Source organism: Loxodonta africana, chromosome 12, assembly GCF_030014295.1.
Source record: "Loxodonta africana isolate mLoxAfr1 chromosome 12, mLoxAfr1.hap2, whole genome shotgun sequence".
NCBI classification, from domain to species: domain Eukaryota; kingdom Metazoa; phylum Chordata; class Mammalia; order Proboscidea; family Elephantidae; genus Loxodonta; species Loxodonta africana.
This window is the reverse complement of record NC_087353.1, coordinates 96,098,647-96,124,769: the sequence shown is the minus strand read 5'-3', so window position 1 is coordinate 96,124,769 and position 26,123 is coordinate 96,098,647. Positions and strand designations below refer to the sequence as shown.

Sequence of the window (26,123 nt, the reverse complement as noted above, 5' to 3'; positions counted from 1 at the left end):
TTGCAGGAGAACATGAGAACTATGGTTGGGTTAGGCAGTGGGTGGCAGCTTGGTGTTATGTATCCTACCCCTGCGTTGCTAGGCCAACCTTGTGACTGGTCTTGATTGGAGCGGAAGATGTAGATGTTTGTGGAAGCAGCCAGAGACCTACCTCCCTCCCCCATGTGCAGTTTCTTTTGGACTTGGACAAGCCAGCGCTGTAGCTGCATTTGTTAACATTCCTCACGTTCTGTATGGATTGTGTCAGATCAAGAGATTATGATCTTTGGCTGTGGAGCCCTTTCTTCCATCGCAATCTTGTTTGGCAGCCCAATATGTAAAACAGATATGAAGGGTGTGAGTGGGTTTGGGGTGGGCTTGGGATGGGACTGGCACTATTCCCCTGTGGCAGTACCCCTCCCCAAAGTTGGTTGGCCTTCTGCCAGGAAAGTTTGAAAACCTTTGGCCTCAACCGCACAGGCTGAAGACTTAGGGGAGGGGAAGCCAGCAGTGGTGAGCTGGTCATCCAGCTCTCAGAAAGAAAAAAAACAAACGCCTTGACTTGTAATTGTTTGCCATTTGCCTTGGTGTAAATACTCTCACCACGGCTGGTTTCAATCCAACAAGGTGAAATCATTAATTGGGGAGTTGGAAAGAGATGTACACAATTACAGCCCACACGAGGTGGCTCCAATTTGCCCCTGGGTGCCTGTATTTTGGGGAGAAGAGCTTTGGTTGAGCTCTTTTTCCCCTGGGCTGGGCGCAATCCCTGGGGATAGGGGGCAGCCGGCAGTGATCACCATGTCCTCTCGTGCCTGGGAAAACTGCCTCACCTCTGGTGTTCACTGAAGTCACTGATGGTGGGTGATGCTGGCAGCGTCCAGACTAGAATGGGCCTGACTCTTAAGCACACAAAAGACCAGCTACGCGAGGCCTGCTGCTGGGAGGCCTCCCCAGGTGAAAGGCAAGAAGCCCTGGCCAGGGAGGAGAGCCTGTGGCATAACCAAGTTTTTTTCCATGGCCAACGGGCACCTGGACCTCTCTGCTCTGGCTTGCACCAGAATGTTTCCCAAACTTCTAAAATCAATAAAATAAAGAGACCAATTCCTCCACTAGCGTCTGTGACTTATCTCTATTAAAAACTACTTTGACTGCAGATACCGACTCCGAGGAAGATGAGGAATTCCTGAAGGATGAGTGGTCTGATCAAGGCCCCTCCAGCTCCAAATTGACATCTTCCCTTCTGTGTGGCATGGTGGCCAAGAACAACAAGCCCGCCGGAGGCCCCAAGCTGTCCAAGCGGGGCCTAGTGGCCACCCGGACTCTGAAACCCAAGCCGGCCGCTAGCAGGAAGCAGCCATTTTGTTTGCTGCTCCGAGAGGCCGACGCTCGTTCCTCCTTCAGCGACTCTTCGGAGGACTCGTTTGACCAAGGTTACTAGCTCAAAACACAAAATACCTTCCATGTTTTATAGCGAGAGAGTGAGTGAGAGCGAGAGAGAAAGAGAGAGATCGAGAGAGCATGCCCACAGGAGAGAGATGGCAGACACTGAGGTCGTCCATCTTGGATGGCCACAGGAAGGGCAGCCATCTTGGTTCTTGGCAGCGTAGCCTGCCTTATTCGCCTAATTATTTTTGTTTTTAGTTGTATCATTGTGATAATATCATTGGCTAGCTCTTTTTGAGCTTTTCTATGGACTGGTTTTTAGTCTTCACTTTTGTCCACTCTCCCTCCTCTCCGCCCCTCCCTTACCGCACCCTAAGTTCCTTCTCACTTTTTTTGCCCACCTAGACAACAGGCTTGGGTTGGGTTCTCTTTTGGCATGGGCGGCCCGGTGGAGGCTTCCTGAGGAACATTTTGTAAATGGAATTCTGTCGTGTGGGCGTGTGACTTGATGTCTGTACCGCAATTTTGGTAATACCAAGCTTTATTAAACATATCGAGTTCATTTTTAACTAAACCCGTGTGCATTGTCTCTCTTGCTGTGTCTTTACTAGACAATTAGGTTGATGCTTTTCTCCATTTTGTTCCTCTTCCCTCACCCTCCTCCTCACCACCCCAAAAGGAGTAGCGATGAAATTAATGCAGCCTACTGCTTTTCTCTATTATTCAAATATCCCTGGTTGCTATTGGCATTCATTCCATTTTGCAGGTTTAAAGTCAACTGCTTTCACCGCCAGCATCATCTTTTTATTTTTTTGAGCTGTTTGCTTGTGTTTTATTTTTTTAAGCTCTAATTCCTACCTAGCACTGGTTAAGAACTATTTATTTGCCAAGATTTGTGTTCCAACAGGGATTTCTGTTTTGAAAGGCATGTGGGCAGTGCAGGGGCAAGACAGTTGGACATCTCTCGCTTTTTTTAAATGCGAAAGCATCGGCTTCATGGCCATGCTGAGGGACACAGTGTGGGGCTTCAGAAGGAGCACTGGTCTGGGAGTCCAGTGGCCTGGTTTGGCCTCCGCTCAGCCCCTGCCTCAGCCGGGGGGCCTCTGTCGCATCCTTTATAAAAAGCAAGGGTCAGACTCGGTAAGCTCTGAAAACATTTTGGCTCTGACTTTTTCTAATCTAAGAATTGGACTTCTCAGGTTAGAAATGTCTGAGACCCTTCAGATCCTTCAATCAAAAATGTTCCAAGAAGAGGGAGCAAGTGAATCCTGGGAAATGTGTCCTAGGTATAGTTTTAGGGTTTGCTTCAGGGCAGAGTCTTGTTAGGGCTGGAGGAACCCCCAGAGCCTGGGGAGCAGCACCCAGATGTCAGATTCTTGACCTTTGGTGCTGCTTGAGCCAGGCTGCGGGGTGCGTCCTGGCATATCTGGACACAAACTTGCTTGGGCAAGATGTAGAAGAGGTCCCTGGGGCTGCACGGCTCTGTTTTCCAGCCTTGTTCTCATATTCCTGGTCTCTCTTCTCCCTTTCCATACTTCCCCTCCAAATTGGCAAAGACCGATTTGGGTGACCAGGAAGTAGCACAGCATAGGCTCACGGTTTCCTGGGCTGCTGCCAGGGTGAGAAGAGAGGCCACCACGTCTCCATCCAGCCTGGTTTCTGAGGCCTCCCCCAGCCTGGAGCCTCGGAGTAGGGGGGGAGTCTGGTTGGTTCTCCATCTCGCTCTCTCTTCATGCCCCTGAGCCTTACTTCCCAACCTTGGCTGAGTGCCCATGGCTCCTCCGCCATGCACCGTTTTTTTCCTTTTCTTCCAAAGCCAGGGCTTGGCTCCCCGGTTTTTGCACCCTCTTGCCAGAGCTCAGCTCCCACATTGAAGCAGATGGCCCCCCCAAGTTTTTAGGAAGAAGTGGGTAGAGGGAGCTGGGGACCCTAACCCAGAGGTGGACATGGCAGTACCAGGGGACAGGGCCTCTGTTTGCCCTGTGAGAAACCAGATCCAGGAGCAGAGGGAGTGGGGTGGGGGACAAGGCCCCTCGGCTTGAGATGCTGACTTGGTTGCCCCCTTGCAAACAGACCTTTGGTCAGGTCTTGAAAAGGGATATTTGGGTAATAGGGCCTTAATAATCCCCAGTACTAAAACCCTTAATTGGCTTGGCTTTTCTAGTGTGTCTGCTTCTCCCCCAGCAGCTTGACCATCCCTTCACCCTTGACCCCTACCCATGATGCTTTGAATGTCTGTTTCGGTCTCTTGCATTTGCTCTCACGCTGCACTCTGGACGCAAAGCGGAGGCTGGGAGTAGGCAGACAGCGCAGCAGGTCCCCGAGCTTGAGCCCCAGCCCGGCTCGTTGCTCCGTAGGTAGGCAAAACCCTTTTCTTTCTGTCCCCTTACACCTCCCCTCCTTGGGGTGTGCCCCCACTGGGTATGGCAGCAGGAGGTTGCCTTGGCATTTTCTTGGGTTTGGGGAAACCAAACCAAGTTCTAACAGCCAACCCCACACATATGGATCCAAGATTTAAATAAAACTTTTTCTGGATTTCCTTGGGTTTCTTTGTTGGAGACATTTTCCCCCCACCCTTGGCTAGCTCTTTTGCCTCATATGTGGATAACTCCAGAAGGGTTTTTGTGGTTCCCAGGCCCCTCTCCCAGCTCCCGCGTGGAAGAGCTAAGATATTGCAGGCTCCCAACCTCCCTGGCCCACACATGACACTTGCCCCTGAAGACGAGCCACCTCGGGAAGCCTGTTGCACTTAAAAAATGGTGCCTCCACTTTGCGGAAATGCCGCCCATTTTTTTTTTTTTTTTTGGTCTCCCAAACACTCTTCTTCCATTCCAAGGCGCTGGGATCGGGCTGCTCCTGGCTTTCTGGGATCTGATGTCAAAGTCTCATAACCCTGCCCATGTTCTAAATTTCTGGGCGGAATGTTCCAGGGCCGGAGCCAGCCCTCTCCCTCCCCTCTCCCACAGTTCCTGGAGTTCTGGAGTCTCCACACTTGAGCAGCCAGGGAAGGGGGTCTTTGGCAGGGAAACCTTCTGGCCACAAGTCCAGCCCCACGCCTCCACCCCAGGCAGCCCCCCACCAGCCTCCCTTCTCGAATTGGCCAGGCCCAAGCAGGACTGATGGGAGAACCCAGGTGCTGTGGGAAGTCTGCCCACACTTAGCCTGCTTTGCCGCTGTGGCCCGCTGGGCGGAGACGAACCATGTGACGTCGCCATGTGAATGGATTGCACGTGTGCACTGTCTGCCTGCCCCCCTGCCGCCTGCCCGCTGGCCTCTCCATCCTGTGCCATCCATTGCTCTGGGGATTGCTCCCCTCCCTGCCTCACGCTCCTCCTAACAGACCCCCCTTTCTGCCTCTTCCTCTCTCCACTCCTTGATGTAATCCTTCAGCTCATCACAGCAGGGACCTGGGCTTCCTCTGTAACTGGGCACGCACAAAGGGCCCCCGTCCTCATTGGCACCCCTGAGGGTGTCAGGAGAACGTGAACTTGGCCGTCTCTCCACGTTTCCATCCCCCAGAGCCAGCCAGCTCCCTGTCCCAGAGACAGCGCAGAGGGGAGGTAGTTCACACTCTCTGTCCTGCCTTTTCTGGCAGAATAGTCACTGTTCAGGTCTCGAGCCTGGGCCCTGCCCATGGCGTCTAGCTTGTGAGCCACCGTCCCCACCCAGGCCCGCAGGGCAGGTGGGACCCTGTAGCGGGTGCACAGACCTGAGTGTGGCACCTGCCCTTCAGCTTCTCCTGACAGGACCCTGGCTGTGGCATGTCACACTTAGACTTAGCCCCTCAGATGCTTCTCACTTACCTACCGTTGTCAGGTTCATTGAGCGGCCTGCCTGCCTGCCTCAGATCAGAAGCAAGTTTCCACCTTAAGACAGTCTCTTTTTTTGGTAGTGGATTTGTCTTGTTTGCGGGGCGCACTGCCCTCCGTTGCTCTCCCCTGCAGGCCCCACTGAGTTGTGGTCTGTGTCCTGAAAGCCCCAGTTGGGCTCAGGGAGGCAGGCCCGATGGCTGAGGAGAAGGCTGCCTTGTCAGCTGCTCACCAGATTGAGAGATGGTTGGTTGCATCAGGGTGTGAGCAGGGTGGCTGCATCGACCCACCACTCCGAAGCCCCCTGCTGGAGCTTTTTTTTTTTTCCAGGAATGGGTTTTTTCATTAGACTATGGGTAAGCAAGGTCCCTGGGTGCCGCAAACAGTTTGCACCTGACAACTAACCTAAAGGTTGGTGATTTGAGCCACCCAGTGGTGCCACGAAAGAAAGGCCTGACAGTCTGCTTCTGTAAAGATTATAGCCAAGAAAACCTCATGGAGCACAGCTATTCTCTGTAACACATGGGGTTGGCATGAGCTGGAATTGACTTGACTGATTTGTTTTTTTGTGGGTAAGCAAGCCTTGGGTTTAAGTCCTTGCTGGCTCTTTTTGAGTCAAGAGTGATATCCAGCTTGCAATTCCGATGGCAGTGGGGACAGTACTGTTACTTTTTGGCAGACTGAGGGGGTGGTCCTGTTATTGTGTTTCCCTTGGAGCCTGCAAAGCCCTTTCTCATAGGATCGTATTTGAGCCTTCCCTTTAGCTGAGTGGGGAGGCCGGGAGGGGCACCCCCCCTGCCACAGAGGAGAAATAGGGGCTCAGAGAAGGCCAGTGGCTTGGGGGGTGTTGGTGGGAGTCGACTTTGGACTTGAACCATGGGGGTTTTCCACCCAATCCCCGAAGAGACCAAACTTCACCTTCTCCTGCCAGTCTCCAGCTCCTTCGAGGATGCCCGCACCCAGAATCCCCAGCCGTGCCCCAAGGACACCTCCCACCCCTCGTTTCCCTCAGCCTCCTCTTTCCTTCTCTTCTCTTCTCTCCTGCCTCCTTCTCAGCCTTCATGTTGTGTGTTGGGGCGTGCGTGTGTGTGTGTGTGTATGTGTGTGAGACTGTGGAGAAAGCTGTCTCCAGTCCTTGTCCATGTATCTGTCCCCCGCCCGAGCTGAGGTGCATGTTGGTGTCCCCCTTACAGATGCCCATTCTGATACCCACAGCCCTGCCATCTCTAGGCCGCTCAGGGCTTTCTCGTCTTGGGCTCCATGTGATGGGGCAGAGGGGACAAGGGTGGGAAACACCGGCCAGTTCTGACCACTCCCCAGCTGCCCCAGGGGAGGAGTTTAGGAGCCATGGCATCTTGGGCTGGTGCCACACCAAATGGTGGCTCCGGGCCTGGGTGGCGGTGGGTGGTGATATGCGCCAAGACCACAGCGCTGACTTGCCCCCTGTTTTCTGCACGCCAGATGAGAGCTCCGAGGAGGAGGAGGACGAGGGGCTGGAGGAGGAGGAGGACGAGGCTGGTGGCGGCTATAGGCTGGGGGCCCGGGAGCGGGCCCTGTCACCAGGCCTGGAGGAGAGCGGGCTGGGCCTGTTGGCACGCTTCGCAGCCAGCGCCTTGCCTAGCCCCACCGTGGGGCCGGCCCTGTCGGTGGTGCAGCTGGAGGCCAAGCAGAAGGCGCGGAAGAAGGAGGAGCGGCAGAGCCTGATGGGTGAGCACTGGTCAGCGAAGGGCAGGGAGGTAGGAGTCTCAGGCCCATTCTGCAGGTGGGAACACTGAGGCTCGGAGGAGAGAGGAGCAGAGCTGGGGAGCCAGCCTGTCTTTTGGGCCTGCCTATCTTGAGCGTAATCTCCACCTGGCCTGCTGTTGCCGAGGAACAAGGCCCCCCCCTCAACCAGCTCTGCAAAGAGGGACCTCTCTGGGCATTCATGTGCCCCCTTCAAGCAGTTTTGGGGAGCAAAGAGTCCTCACAAATGTGTCTGGGGGACTGGGGGGAGACCAAGGAAAGGCCCTGTTCCAGCCTGGGGGTCTGGGAGGGCCCTGCAGGTTGGATACACCCAGACTGAACCATAAGCAAAAAGTAGAAGCTGACCCAGCTTGTAGAGAAAAAATGGTGCAGCCAGAAGGGACAGCTGTGTGCAAAGGCTTGAAGGGAGGGGCTCCCCAGAGCGGGAGGTTTAGAGGCGGTGACTCGGCAAGAGGGCCTTGGCCCAGCTGGGCAGGCCTCGTGGGGGCTGGGGTTAGGGCCTGAAGGAGGTCAGAGGTGGGGTCGCCGACCCAACTTCCAAACAAGGCCATGTTCACAGGTACAGGGGTTAAGACGTCGACCCATCTTTCTGGGGGAGCACCATTCAACCCCATAACACCATGTGATCGTCTCAATAGATGCAAAAAGAAAAATTCGTTGACCGCTTTCAATACCCATTCGTGGCTTAAAGAAATGGAAACCCATAGAAAGGAACTTCCTCAGCCTGATGGTGCACTCGTGGCTGCATTTGATCTTCCCGGCCACTCTGTCTGATCGGCCCATTGCTTGGATGGAGGATAACGGCGAGGTCTTTCTGCCTCCCCCTCGACTCCCTCCTTCCTGTGTCTGCATCTGTCATTACATCCTGGGTCATCATCTTGTCTTGGAACAGATGGACCTCGGGACCCTCTCGGGCCCCACCTCCACTCTTCCCGGGAACTTGCGTCCGTGCTTGGCCGAGCCCAGCCTGAATTTGGGGTTGGTGTTTGAAACTGAGGATCCTGCAGGGTCCTCCCCGCCCCTCTTGTGCTTTTCTCTGTGCAACAGGATAGGCCTGAGGCCCTCCTGTCAGGGGCTGGGACAAGGGAAATAGGGCACTGTGGTGCCACCCGTGTCCCCCTACAGGCCTCCACAGTCACACTTGGCTTCATAGCAACCTTATAGGACAGAGTAGAACTGCCCCATAGGGTTTCCAAGGCTGTAATCTTTCTGGAAGCAGATTGGCACATCCTTCTCCCACAGAGTGGCTGATAGGTTTGAACTGCCGACCTTTCGATTATCAGCCGAAAGCTTAAGTGCTGCACCGACAGGGCTCCTTTGTTAGGTGTAGTGTTCTATAAATACCCGTCCGGTCAGTGTAATTGACACTGTTGTTCAGATCTTGTATACCTTTGGTGATTTTTTTTCTCTAATCCTTTCCCTAGTTGCTTATAGAGGTGTGTTTAAATTTCCAGCTATGATTGCAGAAATCTCTATTTCTCCTTTTAATTTAATTTAAATCAATTTTTGCCCATGTATGTGACGCTGTATTATCAGGTACATACACACTTGATTGTTTCCTCTTGAATTGACTCTTGTTATGACGTGTTCCTTTTTATCTTTGGTAATGTGTTTTGTTTGGGGATTCATTTTATCTGGTATTAGTATAGCCATTCCAGCTTTTTTATGCTTCCTGTTTCCATGATATATCTTCTTTCCAGCCATTACTCTCATTTTACCTGTGTCTTTTATTTAAAGTGAGTCTCTTGTAGACAGAATATAGGTGGGGTTTTTCTTTTATGCCTCATGTAATCTCTGCCTTTTGAGTATTTAATCTATTAATATTTAATATAATTATTGATAAAGTTTGGTTTGATTTTATCCTTTTAGTTTCTTAGTAACAGGTTTATTGAGATATAATTCATATACCATAAAACTAACAACTTGAAAGATTTAGTGGTTTTTATATATTCACAGAGTTGTACAGCCATCATGACTGTCTAATTTCAGAACATTTTCATCATCCAAAAAACAAATGCCATACCCAGTAGCAGTCACTCTCCATTCTCCCTTTTTTCCTGGCACTAGGTAACCACTAATCTACCTTCTGTCTCTATGGATTTGCCTGTTCTGCCCATTTCATATAAATAGAAGCATGCATAGAATATGTGGTCTTTGGAGTCTTGCTTCTTAGACTTAGCATAATGGTCTCAGGGTTCATTCACATCCTAGCAAGTGTCAGAACTTCATTCCTTTTTATGGCTGAATACTATTCCCTTGTATGGGTGGACTGCATTGTGTTTATCCCTTCATCAGTTGATGGACATTTGGGTTGTTTCCACTTTTTGGCTATTATAGATAAAGCTGCTCTGAATATTTATATACAGGTCTTTGTATAGAAATATGTTTTTAATTCTCTTGGGTACATACCTAGGAGTGGAATTGCTGGGTCATATAGTGATTCTGTGTTTAATATTTGGAAGAACCACCGAGCTGCCTTCCAAAGCGACTGCACCTTTTTTACAATTTCACCAGCGATGTGTGAGGGTTCTAATTTCCCCATATCTTCTCTAGTACTGGGTATTGTTTGTGTTTTTTATTCTAGCTGCCCTATTGTGTGTGAAATGTTATCTCATGGTGGTTTTGATTTGGATTTCCTAAATGATGAATGATGTGGAGCATCTTTTCATTGCTGTTGGTCATTTGTGTATCTTCTTTGGAGAAATGCCTATTCAAACCTTTTGCCCATTCTTTATTGTTGAATAAGAGTTCTTTATGTGTTCTGGCTACAAGTCCCTTATCAGAGATACGATTTGCAAATACTTTCTCCCATTCTGTGGGTTGTCTTTTCACTTTCTTGGTGGTGTTAATTTGAAGCAGAAAAGTTTTTAATTTCATCTAATTTATCTCTTTTTCTGTTGCCACTTGTGCTTCTGGTGACATGTCTAAGAATGCATTGCCTAATCCCAGGTCACAAAGCTTTACTCCTGTTGTTTTCTAAGAGTTTTATAATTTTAGGCCTTACATTTAGTTCTGTGATTGTTTTAGTTCATTTTTACATATGGTGTGAGGTAGAGGTCTAACTTAATTCTTTTGCATGGGGATATCCAGTTGTCTCAGTACCATTTGTTGAAGAGACTGTTCTTTCCTCCACTGAATGGTCTTGGCACCTTTGTCAAAAATCAATTGACCATGAATGCAAGGGCTTATTTCTGGACTCTCAATTTTGTTCCACTAATCTATCCTTATTATAGCACCACATTGTCTTGCTTACTGTAGATCTGTAGTAAGCTTTGAAATTGGGAAGTGTAAGTCCTCCAGCTTTGCTCTTTTTCAAATTTTTTTGGCTCTTCTGGGTCTTTTGAATTTCCACATGAATTTTAGGATCAGCTTGTCAATTTCTGCAAAAAAGTGAGCTGTGATTTTGATAGAAATTGCATTGAATCTTTAGGCCAGTTTGGGGAGTATTGGCATCTTAACAATAGTAAGTCTTTCGATCCATGAATATAGGATGGTTTTGTGTTTATTTGGATCTTCTTTGATTTCTTTTAGCAATGTTTTGTAGTTTTCAGTGTAAAAGTCTTGTACTTCTTTTGCTAAATTTATTTTTAAGTATTTTATTCTTTTTTAATTCTGTCTTAGTTATCTAGTGCTGCTATAACAAGAATACCGCAAGTGGATGGCTTTAACAAACAGAAATTTATTTTAGCACAATTTAGGAGGCTAGAAGTCTGAATTCAGAGTGCCGGCTTTAGGGGAATGCTCTCTCTCTGTGTGGGCTCTGGAGGAAGGTCCTTGTCTCTTCAGCTTCTGCTTCCTCGTTCCTTGGAGATCTCTGTGTATCTTGGCATCTGTCTTACCCCATCTTTCCTCTGCTCACTTGTTTAATTTCCTTACCATTGGGATAACTGGTATGCCAGTCACTTTTTATGCCTCTGGATCTCAGAGGTAAGGTGTTATTCTGTTCTAATGTACTTAGCGTCAAGGTGGCTCCCTTTTGAAATGTGTGAAGCTCAGCAGACTGATGTTGGAGGCTTATTGTTGTGTAAGTTGAGCATTCTATTAAGTGATGCCTCCTGGATGTGCTAGTTTTATAAACTTTTGCATTTTTTCCTTTACTTCTGTGAGATAAGGACTGCAAGCATAATTATGGCTTTCCCATGTGATAGTTAGGGAGCCCTGAAAGCTTTGTTTTGGTTTTTCTGTGCCATATTTGGAAAGCCAGAGGTTCTCCATGTAACCTAATTGAAAAAAGGCACCTGCAATAAATTACTTATCTCTCACTGGTATATCGTCGTACCACAGATCAGTGGTGCCAAGGTGCCACTTGCCTCATTGGTGGCTTCTATCACCAGATCATATTTCCCAAAATCCGTATTAAAAAAAAAAAACAGAAATTTAAACACACTCGATTAATAAGCATGCGTTCCAGTACTGAAAACGCATGCCATCAAAAAAAAATTTTTTAAGGAGAAAAATGTAATAACGAAAGGGTTACACACCCTACACTAATCCTGCATCATTAACGTAACAAAGACAACCCATTCCCAAATGGGATTATAATCACAGACATAGTGGTTAGGATTTAAAACGTATTTTTGGGGGACATGATTTAACCCATAACAGGTACTTTTGAAAATAGCATATATTTTGTATATTGATCTTGTATCTTGCAATCCTGCTGAACTCATTTATTCATTCTAATAGTTTTCTAGTAGATTCTTTAAGATTTTTTTACATACAAGATTAGGTAATCTGCAAATACAGTTTAACTTCTTCCTTTCCAATCGGAATGTTCTTATGTCTTTTTCTGGCCTGATTGCCCTAGCTAGAACCTCCAGTACAATGTTCAGTACAAGTGGAGAGAGCAGACATTCTTTGCCAACACCACAGTTTGAATGCATCAGTTCTTCTGTCTTCTTTTTTCACTGTCCAACTTTTGTATTCATCTGAGGTGATTGAAAAGACCATGGCTTGGGTCAGGCTCACCTTAGTCATCATCAAAGTGACACCTTTGCTTTTTAACACTCTTCAAAGGTCTTTTGCAGCAGATTTGCTTAATGCATTACGTTGTTTGATTTCTTGACTGCTAGTCCAATCGAGTGGAGCCCTGGTGGCCCAGTGGTTAAGAGCTACAGCTGCTAACCAAAAGGTTGGCAGTTTGAATCCACCAGCCACTCCTTGGAAGCCCTATGGTCCTCTACGGTCGCTGTGAGCCGGAATCAACTCAACAGCAAAGAGTGTGGTTTTTTGGCTTCCAATCAGTTGTCGTTGTCAGGTGCTGTCGAATCATTTCCAACTCATAGTGACCCCATGTGACAGAGTAGAACTGCCCTATAGAGTTTTCTTGGCTGTCATCTTTATAGGAGCAGAGCTCCAGGTCTTTCTCCTGTGGAGTCACTGGGTGGGCTCAAACCCCCAACTTTTTGATTAGCAGCTGAGCACTTAAGCATTGTGCCACCAGGGTTCTTTCCTTAATCATGTCCACCTAGCTCTTAGTCCTTTTCAGTTAATTTTTTATTTCAGAAATCATATCTTTCACTTATAGAATTTCCATTTGGTTCTTTTCTGTTGTTGCTATTTTTTTGCTGATACTTCCCATTTCTCTGGTGAAATGTTTATGCATTGAAATAATTTTGTTTTCCTTCATCGAGGGTAGTTATTATGGTAGCCACTTCAAAATTTTTGTCCATTAGTTCCAACATCTGGTTTCTTCTCCAGGTCAGATTCAGTTGATTTTCTTTTCTCTCCAAAATGTTACCCATTTTCTTGGTTCTTCATTTTTCAAGTAAATTTAGATTGCATATCTAAATTTGGACATTATGAAAATTAAGCTGTGGAGAGTCTGAATTCTCTGATTTTTCTCAAATGAGTATTATTGCCTTCGTTTCAGTGGATTTTTCCTTGGCAGGGCTTGACCACCAATTTCTTTTTCTTGGCAGCAGCTCTGGTCTCTGTTCAGATCTTTTTTTGCCTTTACCTGGGTGGCTTTGAGTCTGTCCTATGCATGTGTGGTTCAGGGATCTGTGAGAGACGTGGGTAGGTAGAGTTTGGGGATCCCTCCGCCTCTTTTTTGCTTTCAGTTTCCGGACTTTTCTTTCTTGGTTTTTGAGAACATACAGACTTCTTTTTTTTTTTTTTTTTCCATGAGTGCCCCAAACCAAACCCGTTGCCGTTGAATTGATTCCGACTCATAGAGACCCTATAGGACAGGGTAGACTTGCCCTTTAGAGTTTCCAAGGCTGTAATCTTTATGGAAGCAGACTGCTGGATCTTTCTCCTTCGGAGTGGCTGGTGGGTTCAAAGTGCTGACCTATCAGTTAGCAGTCAAGCACTTAACTTCTGTGCTACTCGGGCTCCTTATGGGTGCCCCAGCCTCCCAAATATTCGTGCCAAGAAGAATGCACTTAGCCTCAGGGTAGAAGCTTCAGGATGGGATCTTTACCTGTATAGCTTCCAAGTGAGTGTTTGCTCCCCGCTAGAGGCTCACTGTTTCTGCCCTCTCTCCAGCACCGTCTCCATACATAATGCACTACAGGGTATTTCCTAGATCTAGGCTCTACGCTTGTTTTCTGCAGACAGGAGGTGCCATCAGGTAGGGTCTTATTCCGTCATATCTGAAGCAGAGCTCTCACGCTTGTGTTTCACGGCCCTCGCCCTAGTCAACCGCAACCCCCGCCCCCAGCTGCCTCCCTGTGCATCGGGAAGTCTGTCAATAAAAGATTAATTAACGGGATCATTAAGCTTTGCAAGTGGATCTTTCGTGCTAAGGGGCCCCAGACAGGTCCCTGCTGCTGTGGCTGTGTCTTTCGGTGCCATGGGGCCGGGTCTCCCAAAGCAGCTGTTGACAGGCTGCTGCCCCCCAGGAGTCCATAGGCTTGGGGGTTGGAAGTGGCTTCTCTGCTCTTGTGCTGTGGGGCCGCAGGGCAAGTTGCTGGGCCTCTCTAGTGGTGAGTGCTAAGGAGCTCTGGAGATGTATCATCCAGAAATCTGGCTGGAGGAGGCGGGCCTTCTTCATGCCCTATGGGCTGAATGCCCCTTGAGGCTCCTGGCCCCGGGGAGAAGCACCGCCAACCCCCATCACATACTCTCCCTAGGTGCCAGCTTTGGGCCAGCTCTGAGCTATGCAATACCGGGGGCTCCCGGGGAACTTGGGGATTTGGGGGCAGGATGGGACAGGCAGAGATACAGAAATTCTACATGGCAGTGCATGTCTCTTGTGACAGAAGGTGGACACGTGATTGCCAGGGGACACTGAGGCAGATCTTGTCACAAAGGACACAGCAGTTTTCCAAATAGAGATTGGAGGAGAGACAGGGGTCCGGGTAGAGGCAACTGCAGAAGCAAAAGTCTGGGGGGTCCGAAAGGACTGAGTAGAACTGGGTGGGTGAGAGCCCAGGCAGGACTGAGGCTTTGGGTCAGGGCTGCCCTTGGGCGATGGGAAGCTGCTTCCTCAGCTGTGCTGTTCTGGGGTCTCTGCCTTCTGTGGGTAGGTTCACTGTATGAGGGCAGGGGGCGGCTAGGGGCCTCCCAGCTCTGAAAAGTGGCACCAGGAACGGGGAGAGGAGGCCTGGAGGGCTTGCGGGTTTTGTGGGGCTTTCCCAGGTGTGAGGCCCTCACTGCTCACCTGGCCTGGCTTCTGGGATTTCCATGGGAGCACCCAGGGGAGGCTCTTGCTGGGCTAAGCACTAACCTTCACATTCCCAGACGTTGCTCTTGGGGTGAGGGCTCCTCTTGGGGTGAGGGCTAGGAAGCCGAGTCCGGGCCACAGAGGGAGGTTTAGGGTAAAAGTGAGGCCTGTACCTCACTCTTACTCCCAGCAGTGAGTGCTTGCCTTTCTCTGGGCCCCAGTTACCCCCTCTGGAAATGGGGAGAAACGCCCCTACTCACAGAGCAGTACCTTGGAGGGTGGACCCTGCCTGTGGCCTTTTTGCTGGGGACCAGTGAGCAGGGTGGGTGGGAAAAGGGGCCCCAGAGGACCCCTGTCCACAATGCTTCCCGCCCCCTGTGTCCAGGCACAGAGTTCGAGTACACCGACTCGGAGAGCGAGGTCAAGGTGCGGAAGCGCTCACCTGCCGGGCTGCTGCGGCCCAAGAAGGGGCTCGGGGAGCCGGGGGGCGGCCTGGCCGGGCCTGTGCCTAGCACCCGCGGCCCTGCCAGCCCTGACAAGGCCAAGCTGGCAGCAGAGAAGGGGCGCAAGGCGCGCAAGCTGCGCGGCCCCAAGGAAGCTGGCTTTGAGGCGGGGCCCGAGGCCAGCGACGACGACCTGTGGACACGCCGGCGCAGTGAGCGTATCTTCCTGCACGACTCGGCCACGGCAGCCCCTGCGCCCGCAGCGGCTCCAGCGCCCAAGGCCACGCGCGGTGCCAAGGGCGGCGCGCTGAGCCCGCGCAAGGACGCCGGCCGCGCCAGGGACAGGAAGGACCCCCGCAAGGTAGGGCGGCAGGTGTGGGCGGCGGGAGGGGATTGGGGTGCTGGAGTGCCCAGCCCCGGCCCCTCCTACCTGGGTACTGTGGTCACTGATGGCTGCCCCTCTCGGGGACTTGGCATCCCTCCTAAGCTCTTTTTTTGCGTCATGGACCCCCTTTTGCAGTCTATCTTAGAGTAGCTTTAAAAGAATTGATTTCATTGCAATAAACTACGTATAACGTAAAGTTTGCCCTTTTAACAATTTTTTTTCCTAAATTTTATTTAGTTTGCTGTTGAGAATATACACAGCAGAACATAACACCATAACAACAGTTACATTCTTCCAGTTGTACAACTATTTCTCACTTTCCTTTTCTGAGTTGTTCCCTCACTGACATAAACTCACTGCTCCCTAGGGTTTCCATCTAACCTTTTCAGTTGCTGTTGTCAATTTGAACCCAGATAGATCTTAAAAGAGCATAATATCAAGGCAGACATTTTTACTAGTTAAGCTAAGCTATTCAGTTTTAAGATGACTACAGGAGATATTTTTGGTTTCAGGTTTAAAGATTATCTCAGGGCAATAGTTTTGGGGGTTCATCCATGCACCATGGCTCCAGAAAGTCTAGAGTCCGTGAGAATTTGAAATTCTGTTCTGCCTTTTCCCCCTTTTGGGTTTTAACAATTTTTAAGTATGCAATTCAGTGACATTAATTGTGGTGCAATGGCAAAATACTCAGCTGCTCATGGAAGGGTTGGTAGTTCAAACCCACCCAGCGACTCCAGAGGAGGAAGACCTGGTGGTCTGCTCCCGTAAAGATTACAGGCTGGAAAACCCTACGGAGCAGGTCTACTCTGTCACAGGACAGCATCTAACAACAATTACACTCACCACATTGTGCAGCCATCAGTACTGTTTCCAAATATGTTTCATCACCTCAAACAGAAGCTCTGTGTCCATTAAGCAATAACTGCCATTCCCCTCTTTCCCCCTCCCCTGGTAACCACCAATAAACTTTCATCTCTAATTTGTCTGTTCCGGATATTTCTTATAAGTGGGATCCTACAGCAGTTGTCCTTTTTGTGCTTGGCGTATTTTGAAGTTCAGTGTAACGTTTTCAGAGTTCATCCAAACCATAGCATGTATTAGTACGTCATTCCTCTTTATGGCCAAATAATATCCCATTGCACAAATATACCACATTTTGTTTATCCAGTTGTCTATTGATGAACACTTGAGTTGTTTCCAACTTTTGACTATCATGAATAATACTGCTATGAACGTTGGTGTACAAGTGTCTGTTTGAGTCCCTGCTTTTAATCCTTTTGCGTATATACCTACGTAGGGAATTGCTGGGTCTGTAGGGTCACTATGAGCTGGAATTGACTCAATGGCAACAAGTTTGTTTTTTTTTTTTTTGTTTGGCATGACGACTCTCTTTAACAGAATAACATTTTAAAATGTGCGTAAAATACACAGGCTCACAAGGGAAAACAGTGATTTTGAAATGTGATTGTCAAAATACTTTAAAAATGAATTTGTCATCTCGTCCCCCATGTGTTTCTTTATGAACGTAGTTAATAAGGATATTTGGCAACAGCTCTAAAAACTGCTGTAATTTTGAAGTAGCGATGATGAAATAAGCATCAATCATATTTCAAGGTATCTGTAATAACTATCATGTGATATGAGCCTCTCTGGTGTCTGTTGGTGACAGTCACAAGCCTGGCACATACTGCCGTGGTTTCTGTGCAAACCCAAGGGAAAGGCTCATTTCTTGAGAGGTTAGTGGAAACAGAGATGGAATTTTCTCCCTTCCAAGTTCACAGATTCTCTGAACCTCTGTAGACACCCACATTACCAACATTTGCTTTTCAAGAACTCTATGATGATTAGACCTATTTCCCTTTTTGCACTGGCTGCTAGGAAGCTGAAAGCCAGTGTTCCCCTTTTAGACGGTTGTCTTCAGACTTAACAGCCAGCCCTCAACAGGAGTCTCTGACTCAAGCCTGTCCACCCTGTGTCCCAAATGGAATATTTTAGTCCCCTGGGACTGCAATAACTAAGTATCCTAAAGTAGATGGCTTTAAGGAATAGACATTTATTGTCTCACATCTCTGGAGGCTAGAAGTCCAAATCAGAATCAGCCATGTCAATTTCTTCTGAGGGCTCTCAGAGAGGAACTGTCCCATGTCTCTTTCCTAGCTTCTAGTGGCTGCTAGCAATCTTTAGTGTTTTTTTGCTTCTTTGTGGATGTATCTTCACATAGTGCCTTCTCCCTGTGTGTGACTCTGTCTCCATGTCTGTCTTCCTGTTTTATGAGACACCAGTCATATAGGGTTAGGACGCACCCTACTCTAGTTAAGAGTCTCTAGGTTGCACAAATGGTTAAGCATTGGATTACTGACTGAAAGGCTGGTGGTTCAAACCCACCCAGAGGCACCTCGGAAGTAAGACCTGGTGATCTGCTTCCAGAAGGTCACAGCCTTGAAAACCCTGTGGAGCACAGTTCTACTCTACACCCTTGGGGTCTCCATGAGTTAGAATCAACTTGATGGCAACTAACGACAACATCTACTCTAGTAAGACCTCATTAACTTCACTGGTAACATCTTCAAAGAAAGACTTGAACTCCGAACAAGGTCACTGTCTTAGGCTGAATTCTCTAGAGAAGCAAAACGTATATATATAAAGACAGGCAAAATGTATGTGTATATGTATATAAACATATAAAGAGAGATTTACATCAAGGAAATGGTTCACAGGCCCCTAGAGGCTGTAAGTTCAAAGGCTGTAATTCGGAAAAGAGGACTTTCTTGATCCACGTAGCCGCAGGGGCTGGTGAACCCAAGATCAGTGTCGCTGTAGGCTGTGAAGATCACCAAATTCAAGGTCGGCAGGCAAGACCTCTGGGAAGCTGCCAGCCAGAGGAACAGAGCAAGCTGTAGAACCTGGAACAAGCAAAAAGCCAGGGCAAGGTGAGCAAGAAGGAAGTAGGCAGAGGAGGGCAGAGGGATGAAGGGTGAGGGGGCGGTGAGCCACCACAGGCCCCACCTCCACCAGTACTACTCAGCAGATTCCGTTCTGGGGGTGACGGTGTATCAGATTTCAACAGGATAGTGGTCACAACATTGTACAAGGCCAAAACACTGAGAATCGTGGCCCAGCCAAGTTGACACGCGATCTTAACTATCACAGTCACATTCACAGGTACAGGACTTCAACATATCGTTCGGGGGACACAGTTCAATCCAGAACACGGAGGATGAACCCTCAAATACCAGTGAAGGATGAGATTCAAGCGTTGAGCTCCAGACAACAGGTGGTAGGGAGGATGGGCTGCGTTTGCGTGTCATCTCCAGACACCTCGGGTTTGTACCCATCTCCTGTCTCCTTTGTCCCTCAGCCATGGCTGAAACCGTCTCAAGTTTTCAGGGCCTTGGAGATGAAAGTGCCAGAGTAGTAAAAATAAAATGAAGATGACCCTACCAGCTGACCCATAGTAGGGCCCAGGCACTGTGCTAATGGTGTCACCCATATACTTAACTTATTGAATACTTAGCAATTCTGCTCCTGGGCATGTACCCAAAGGAATTGGAAGCAGGACTCAGATACAGGCTCACCGGTGTTCACTGTAGCACTACTCACAATACCTAAAGGGTGGAAACATCCGAAGTGTCCGTCAACAGAAGAATGGATAAACAAAACATGCCCCATCCATACGTGGGAATATCACTCAGCCATAAAGAGAAATGAAGTCCTGATACAAGCTACAACATGGATGAACCTTGAAAAACATGATGCTGAGTGGAAGAAGCCAGACCCAAAAGAACAAATGTTGTATGACCCCACTGGAAACCCTGGTGGCATAGTGGTTAAGTGCTACAGCTGCTAACCAAGAGGTCGGCAGTTCAAATCCACCAGGCACTCCCTGGAAACTCTATCAGGCAATTCTACTCTGTCCTCTAGGGTCGCTATGCATCGGAATCGACTTGACGGCAGTGGGTTTTTTTTTTTTTTTTTCCACTTTACATGAAATATCTAGAATAGGCAAATGTAAGAACGGAAAGTAGATTAGAAGTTACCAAGGGCTAAGGAGAGGGGAGAGGGGAGTTACTGTTTAATGGATAGAGTTTTTGTTTGTGCTGATAAAAAGATCTGAAAATAGTTAGTAGTGATGGTTATACAACCTTGTGAATTCACTGAACACCACTGAATTGTATACTTGTACACTAAAACATTTTCAGTGTTAAAATGGTAAATTTTATGTTGTATATATTTTACTACAATTTTTAAAAAAACCATGGGTGATAGGCTACTCATGTTACAGGTGACACATGAAAGGATAAGTGGTTTGCCCAAGGCCATAGCAGCTAATACTCCTCAGAGCTGAGCTTTGAACCTGGGGGGGAGTTGAACCCCAGAGCTGGGCTTGTATCCACTGAACCACACTGCCTCTGGGCCTTGCTCAAGATGGTACCCTTTCTCTTGTTAACTGTACAATCACCACTGCCCCTCACCCCAAGTCACCTCAAGTCCCCCCTTGGATCTCCCCCTGGAGCCCCAGGTTTTCCATTTCCTAGTGTCTGAAGAGCCAGAGCCATTAGGTAAGAGGACCAGATCAAAAGCAAAAAAACCCACTGCGGTGGAGTTGATTCTGACTCATGGCAACCCTATGTGCTTCAGAGTAGAACTGCTCCATAGGATTTTCTTGGCTGCAACCTTTACGAAAGCAGACCACCAGGCCTTTCTTCCACAGTGTCACTGGGTGGGTTTGAACCTTCAACCTTTATGTTAGTAGTCAAGGGCAAAACGTTTGCGCTACCCGGGAACCTGAGAGGACCAGGGGCCCACACAATCCCAGCCTTTTGATGATGTACCAAGAAACTAGAGAACAGATTAATTGTCCAAAAAAAAGTACAAAACACCCACCCAAGGAAATTACCCCACATCTCATCATCCCAAGAACAACCCCCGTTAACATTTTGTTTTGCAATATGCTTTTATTTTCAGCTTTTTAAACTTAGCGTTATATCACATGCGCGTCCAGATCTTAGGAGCTTTTTTGTAAACACTGAGTAACAGCCCATTGTGGTCTGCTTTATCTCCCTGTTGACCAGGCTGCCTGTAGGTGAGTTGGTTGATGATAGTATTTTGCCATTATAAAGAACCATAGCAGTGAGCATCTCTGTTCTATGCGCAGAATTTTATCACATTTGGCATTATTTTCTCATTAAAAAAAAAAAAAAGTCTCAGAAATAGATTTTCTGACCAAAGAGAAAGGAAGTTATCAGTTTTATCTGATTATAACGGTAGTTTGGAAAATGAAGATAAAGAAAAGGAAGGAAGTAAAGTCCACTCAGAGACAATGTTTTCTTTCTTTTTCCTGTGTATATAGGTGCAAGGACGTATCCCATAAAATGAACTCTCTTTTATAACAGACGTTAGAGGGAAAAGGAAATTTAACCATGCTAAACGTTCATTCAACCCTTAGAATGCCTCATGCTGTCAGAAATATGGATATGATTAAAATGCTCATCAGAACTGAGAAAATAATACAGTGTGTGTGTGTATACATACACACACACACACAAATAAACCCGAACCAAACTTGATGCCATCAAGTGGATCCCATCTCCTAGCAAGCCTATAGGACAGTGTAGAGCTGCCCCATAGGGCTCCCGGGGAACAGGTGGTGGGGTCAAACTACCAGCCTCTTGGTTAGCAGCCGAGTTCTTAACCACTAAGCCACCAGGGTTCCATGTATATACATATATATATTTTTTCCAAAATAGAGATTAAGCTTTTCTATTAAAGATTTTTCCAAAATGGAGATTACCTTTTATCCTTATAACATTTTTGTTTTTTGTTCCCTTTAATGCAATTTTGGTTTGTCTAATATGAACGTGGTGGCTTCTATTGTTGTCTTGATAGCCATTGCCCAGTTATCTTTTTCTGTTTATTTTCAACCTCCCCAGGGCCCTTTCTTTGGTCGTTTTATTTTAGGCAGGTCTCTTTCTCTCTTTCAAAAGCATAAAATTATATTCCTCTGGAATCTGAGAGCTTCCGGGTTATGCTGACTGTAGTTCTGAGTCCTGCTTTTTTCACGAAGTATCATCCTTCCCGTTTCCCACGCTGTTGGCAGCTCTTGAGAGCCGTGGCTGTTGGCAGCTGTCATAAAAGCACGTAACTGCAATGTGTGGACGGACCTGAGTTTCCCCAACAGGTCGCTGGACATTTAGGTTGTTTCCAGTTTGGGGATTCTGATGAATAAAGCTGTATACTCTCCCTGTGAGAATGCCTTATTCCCGTCTCTGATGACTCCTTAGGACACATGGTTGTGGGTTTTGTTTTAGTTTTTAATAGACTTTGTCTTCTAGAGGAGTTTTAGGTTTATAGAGAAACTGTGCGGAAAGTAAAGCTCTACATAGCCTCTCTCCCCTCCACCCGTATCGGTAGCCGGTTGCCATGGAGTCAGCTCCGACTCATGGTGACCCCGTCTGTGTCAGAGTAGAACTTTGCTCCACAGGATTTTCAGTGGCTGATTTTTTGGAAGTAGATGGCCAGGACTTTCTTCCGAGGGGCCTCTGGATGGACTCAAACCTCCAACCTTAACTGACTGCGTTAACCATTTGCACACCCAGGGGCTCCAGTTTCCCGTGTTAGTATCATCTATTCCTGTGGTATATTTGTTACAATTAAGGAACCAGTATTGACATGTTATAATTAACTAAAGCTCGTAGTTCACATCAGGGTTCCCTCTGTACAGCCCTTTGGGTTTTGACAGATGCTTAATGTCATGGAACATATTGTTTTTACTGTGACAAAATATAAATAACATAAAATTTGCCCTTTTAGCCATTTTTAAGTGTGCAACTCAGTGGCGTTAATCACGTTCACCAGGTTGTGTAACCATCACCGTGATCCATTTCCAGAACTTTTTCATCTCCCCAAACTGAAACTCTGGGCCCCTTAGGCAATAACTCCCATTCTCCCCTGCCCCCAGCCCCTGGTAACCTCTGGTCTACTTTGTCCAGGGCGTCTTGTTCTTTAGTAAGAACTTTTTTTTTTTTTAATTGTGGTAGTTATATATGTAACAAAACATTTGTCATCTCAACAGGCTTCACACGTACAGTTCTCGTCCCAATTGCCATGGAACCAATTCCGACTCATAGCAACCCCATAAGACAGAGTAGAACTGCCCCGTGGGGTGTCTGAGGCTTTAAATCTTTATGGAAGCACACTGCTGAGTCTTACTCCCGTGGAGCGGCTGGCGGGTTCAAACCGCTGACCTTTTGGCTAGCAGCCAAGTGCTTAACCCCTGCTCCTTATATACATACAGTTCAGTAACGTTCATCATGTTGTTCGGCCATCACCCTTTTCTGTTCCCAAAATTATATCATTACCCTTAACAGAAGCTTAAGGAGCCCTGGTGGTCCAGTGGTTAAGCGCTCAGCTGCTAGCTCAAAGGTTGGTGGTTTGAACCCAGCAGTCGCTCCAGTGGAGAAAGACTGACAGTCTGCTTCCGTTGAGATTACAGCCTAGGAAACCCTATGGGGCAGTTGTACTCTGTCACATGGGGTGGCATGAGTTGAGATCAACTTGATGGCATCCAACAACAACTGAAGCTCAGTGTAGGATGTGGTGTTTTTAAAGAGGCTTGTTTTTTTTCTTGGACCAGTTTCCACACCCACCTGCAGTGGGGGAGAGCCCCCATCTCACCATGGTGGGGGTGACTTTGAGGTGGGGGTGCGTGTGGCCCTGCCCTCGCTGCCAGGCAGGTGGAAATGAACACAGACATTCTGGAAACAGTTTAGAGGCTGTAGCTAGTAGACGGTTTTACATTCCCCTCCCAGGAAGAAGGTTATAGAACTAATCAGTAATGTCATATTTTTCTGGCATCATTTAGAAGAATGAAAAAATGGAGACAGCCTACGTGTCCCCCATTGGGGGCATTAAATGAATTATGGTTCCTCCATACCATGACAAACTTGGCCACTAACCAAAAGGTCAGCAGTTCGAATCCACCATCCGCTCTTTGGAAACCTTAGGGCAGTTTTACCCTTTCCTGTAGGGTTGCTATGAGTTGGAATCAACTCTGCGGCAACTTTTTTTGGTTACACCATGGCACACTGGTCATCTGTTAGAAAACAAACACGAAGCTCTCTGTGTATATCGGACATGTTGCTAGTTGCAGTTGAGTTAGTTCTAACTCATGGCGACCCCATGTGTGCAGAGAACTTGCTCCGTAGGGTTTTCAAGGCTGTGACCTTTGGGAAGCAGATTGCCAGGCCCGTTTTCTGAGATGCCTCTGGGTGGGTTTGAACTGCCAACCTTTCGACTAATAGTTGAGCTCTTAACGGTTTGTGCCACGCAGGGAATCTGGTACCAGGCATACTGCATTGGCGGGGGAGGGAGGTTGCAAAGCAGGACTTTCAGCAAGTGCCCACTGGTATTTAAAAAAAAAAAAAGTACTGCCTGTGTATAAATGTGTTCACATATACCTGTTGCCTTTGAGTCGATTCCAACTCATAATGACTCTATAGGACAGTAGAACTGCCCTATAGAATTTCCAAGGCTGTAAATCTTTACAGAAGCAGACTGCAAGCTTTCAGTCAGCAACTGAGTGATTAACCATTGCACCACCAGGGCTCTTTTGTGTTCGTATACTGTTCGTGTTTATGTGGTTGTGTGTGCTTGTGGAAATCTCTGGAAAAAATTGTCACTAGAGGTTACCTCTGTGTGGCTGGTAGGAGAGTTGGGGAGGAGTTCGCACAGCTTTATATACAGTTCAATATATATATATATATATATATATATATATATACATATATATATATGTTTTTGCAACAAGTAATATAGAGTAAGTGGTTAAGTGGCGAAATGGTTAAGCGCTAGGCTGCTAACCAAAAAGTTGTCAGTTTGAACTCACCAGCAGCTCCGTGGGAGAAAGACCTGGCTATCTGCTCCTGTAAAGGTTACAGCCTAGAAAACCCTATGGGGCAGCTCTACTCTGTCATACAGAGTCCATATGAGTTGGAATCAACTCGACAGCACCCAACAACAACGACGATGTAGAGTAGTAATAAAACAAGATTAGAAACAAATTTGCAGGGAGAGAGGGTGGTTGGTCCTCTCACAGAAAGACTCCTGGGTGTTAGTGTGGTGTGGAAAGGAGGGTGAATAGGTGGGTGTGGGGGCTGAGGCTGGGTTGGGGCGGGGGCCGAGGCTGGGAGGGATCCCGGGCCTTCCTGACGCTCTGCCTTGTTTTTCCTGCAGAAGAAGAAGGGGAAGGAGACGGGGTCTGCAGCCTCCTTGCCGCCACCCCGCACACCTGCCCTGCCCTCTGAGGCCCGGGCCCCTCACACCAGCTCACTGGCTGCCACCAAGAGGAGCAAGGCCAAGGCCAAGGGGAAGGAAGTGAAGAAGGAGGTGAGGCTTCACACCCTGTATGAGGTGGGGTGCAGGTGGGACAGGCCCAGGTGTGGGGTATAGTGTCATGTGTTCCCAGGGCTGGGCTGGGGTCCCCTCTGTGCTAAGGGGCTCTCGTTTGGACCCTTGCCACAATGGTGGTCCCAGAGGCAAAGGGACATGGCTAAGTCTCTGAGGATAAATAGGACTCAGCCTCTGCCCCCAAAATGAGAGGTGCTGGTGACCCCCACATGACATCTGAGTGAGGGGGCCCACAGCGCTCCCCCAGGCCTGGGCGAATTCCTTTGCCCACATGGCAGATTGGGTGTACCTGTTCGTGTCTGCTCCTCGTTCCAGCTAGTGCCTACCTGGGCCCAGTTCCCACCTTCCATCTCCCAGGGCTGCCAATGTGCCCTTTGTTTTCTCTGTGGGGAGCTGAGGTGCTTGCATGATGGTCACTTCAGCACAGCATCAAGGCCTGGCCAGGGGCTCATGGGCGTGGCCTCTGGGCTGAAGTCCCCCCATGCAGATGGCCAGCACAGTCCGCAGAGCACCTACTGGACGACTCTGTAGCCTGACCCAGGATCCCAGGTTTTCAGGGAGCCTCCCAGCCCGGCAGGATGGCATGCCCTCCTCTGAGCTGGGGTCTGCTCTCCTCCACTCTGTTCCAGAACCGTGGGAAGGGGGGCGCTGTGAGCAAGCTGATGGAGAGCATGGCTGCCGAGGAGGACTTTGAGCCCAACCAAGACTCCAGCTTCTCAGAAGATGAGCACCTCCCACGTGGTGGGGCTCTGGAGCGGCCGTTGACGCCAGGTGGGTGCCTGTACTGGGGGTGGGGCTTCTGGGCTGCTCAGACCTGGACAAGGGGCGAGGCAGGAGGTTTCCCTGGGTCAGTTAGATCTGAGCCAAGGATTGAGAGAAGTAGGGGTGGAGCTGGCAAAGGGCCAGGGATGGGGGTGCCTTAGGGAAGGGCATGTGCAAAGGGCCTGAGGTAGGGAGGAATATAGTCCCCCAAGATAAACTGAAAGAAGGCCAGTTAGGCTGTGGCTTAGGAGGTGAGAGAACGGCCTAGGGAGGCAGAAGTAGGTCCACACAGTTTCGTGGGCCTTGGTGAGGAGTTCTGTATTCTCCTGAAGAAAAACAAGAAGCTGTCTATCAAAAGTTGTACATGGGGGAGTGGCGTAGTTGGATTTGGTTTTGAAATGATCCTTCTGGCTGCTGCACATGGTGAACTGTAAGGGCCCTGAGGGGAGATGGGAGTCCAGTGAGGAGGCTCTTACAAGCATCCGGGCAGGATTTGGTGGTGACCTGGGCTGCTGTGGGTGTAGCAAGGATAGAGACAGAGGGTGTCTTGGTGTTCTAGTGTTGCTGTAACACAAATACCACAGGTAGGTGGCTTGATAGGA

General features: G+C 48.2%; 1 protein-coding gene across 9 annotated transcripts in view; it reads left to right on the top strand.

Annotated features, from left to right (window-relative positions):
* Positions 1-26,123, top strand: part of TNRC18 (trinucleotide repeat containing 18) — a 117,206-nt gene that overhangs the window by 64,842 nt on the left and 26,241 nt on the right. For all 9 annotated transcript variants that reach the window (XR_010323697.1, XM_064296000.1, XM_064295999.1 and 6 more), the window contains 5 exons: positions 1,137-1,412; positions 6,636-6,881; positions 14,912-15,330; positions 24,586-24,738; positions 25,389-25,530. Coding sequence is in view for 8 of the 9 variants with exons in the window: in XM_064296000.1 (XP_064152070.1) it covers positions 1,137-1,412; positions 6,636-6,881; positions 14,912-15,330; positions 24,586-24,738; positions 25,389-25,530 (1,236 nt within the window). In the remaining variant the exon portion in view is untranslated. The remainder of the gene's footprint in view (positions 1-1,136; positions 1,413-6,635; positions 6,882-14,911; positions 15,331-24,585; positions 24,739-25,388; positions 25,531-26,123) is intronic.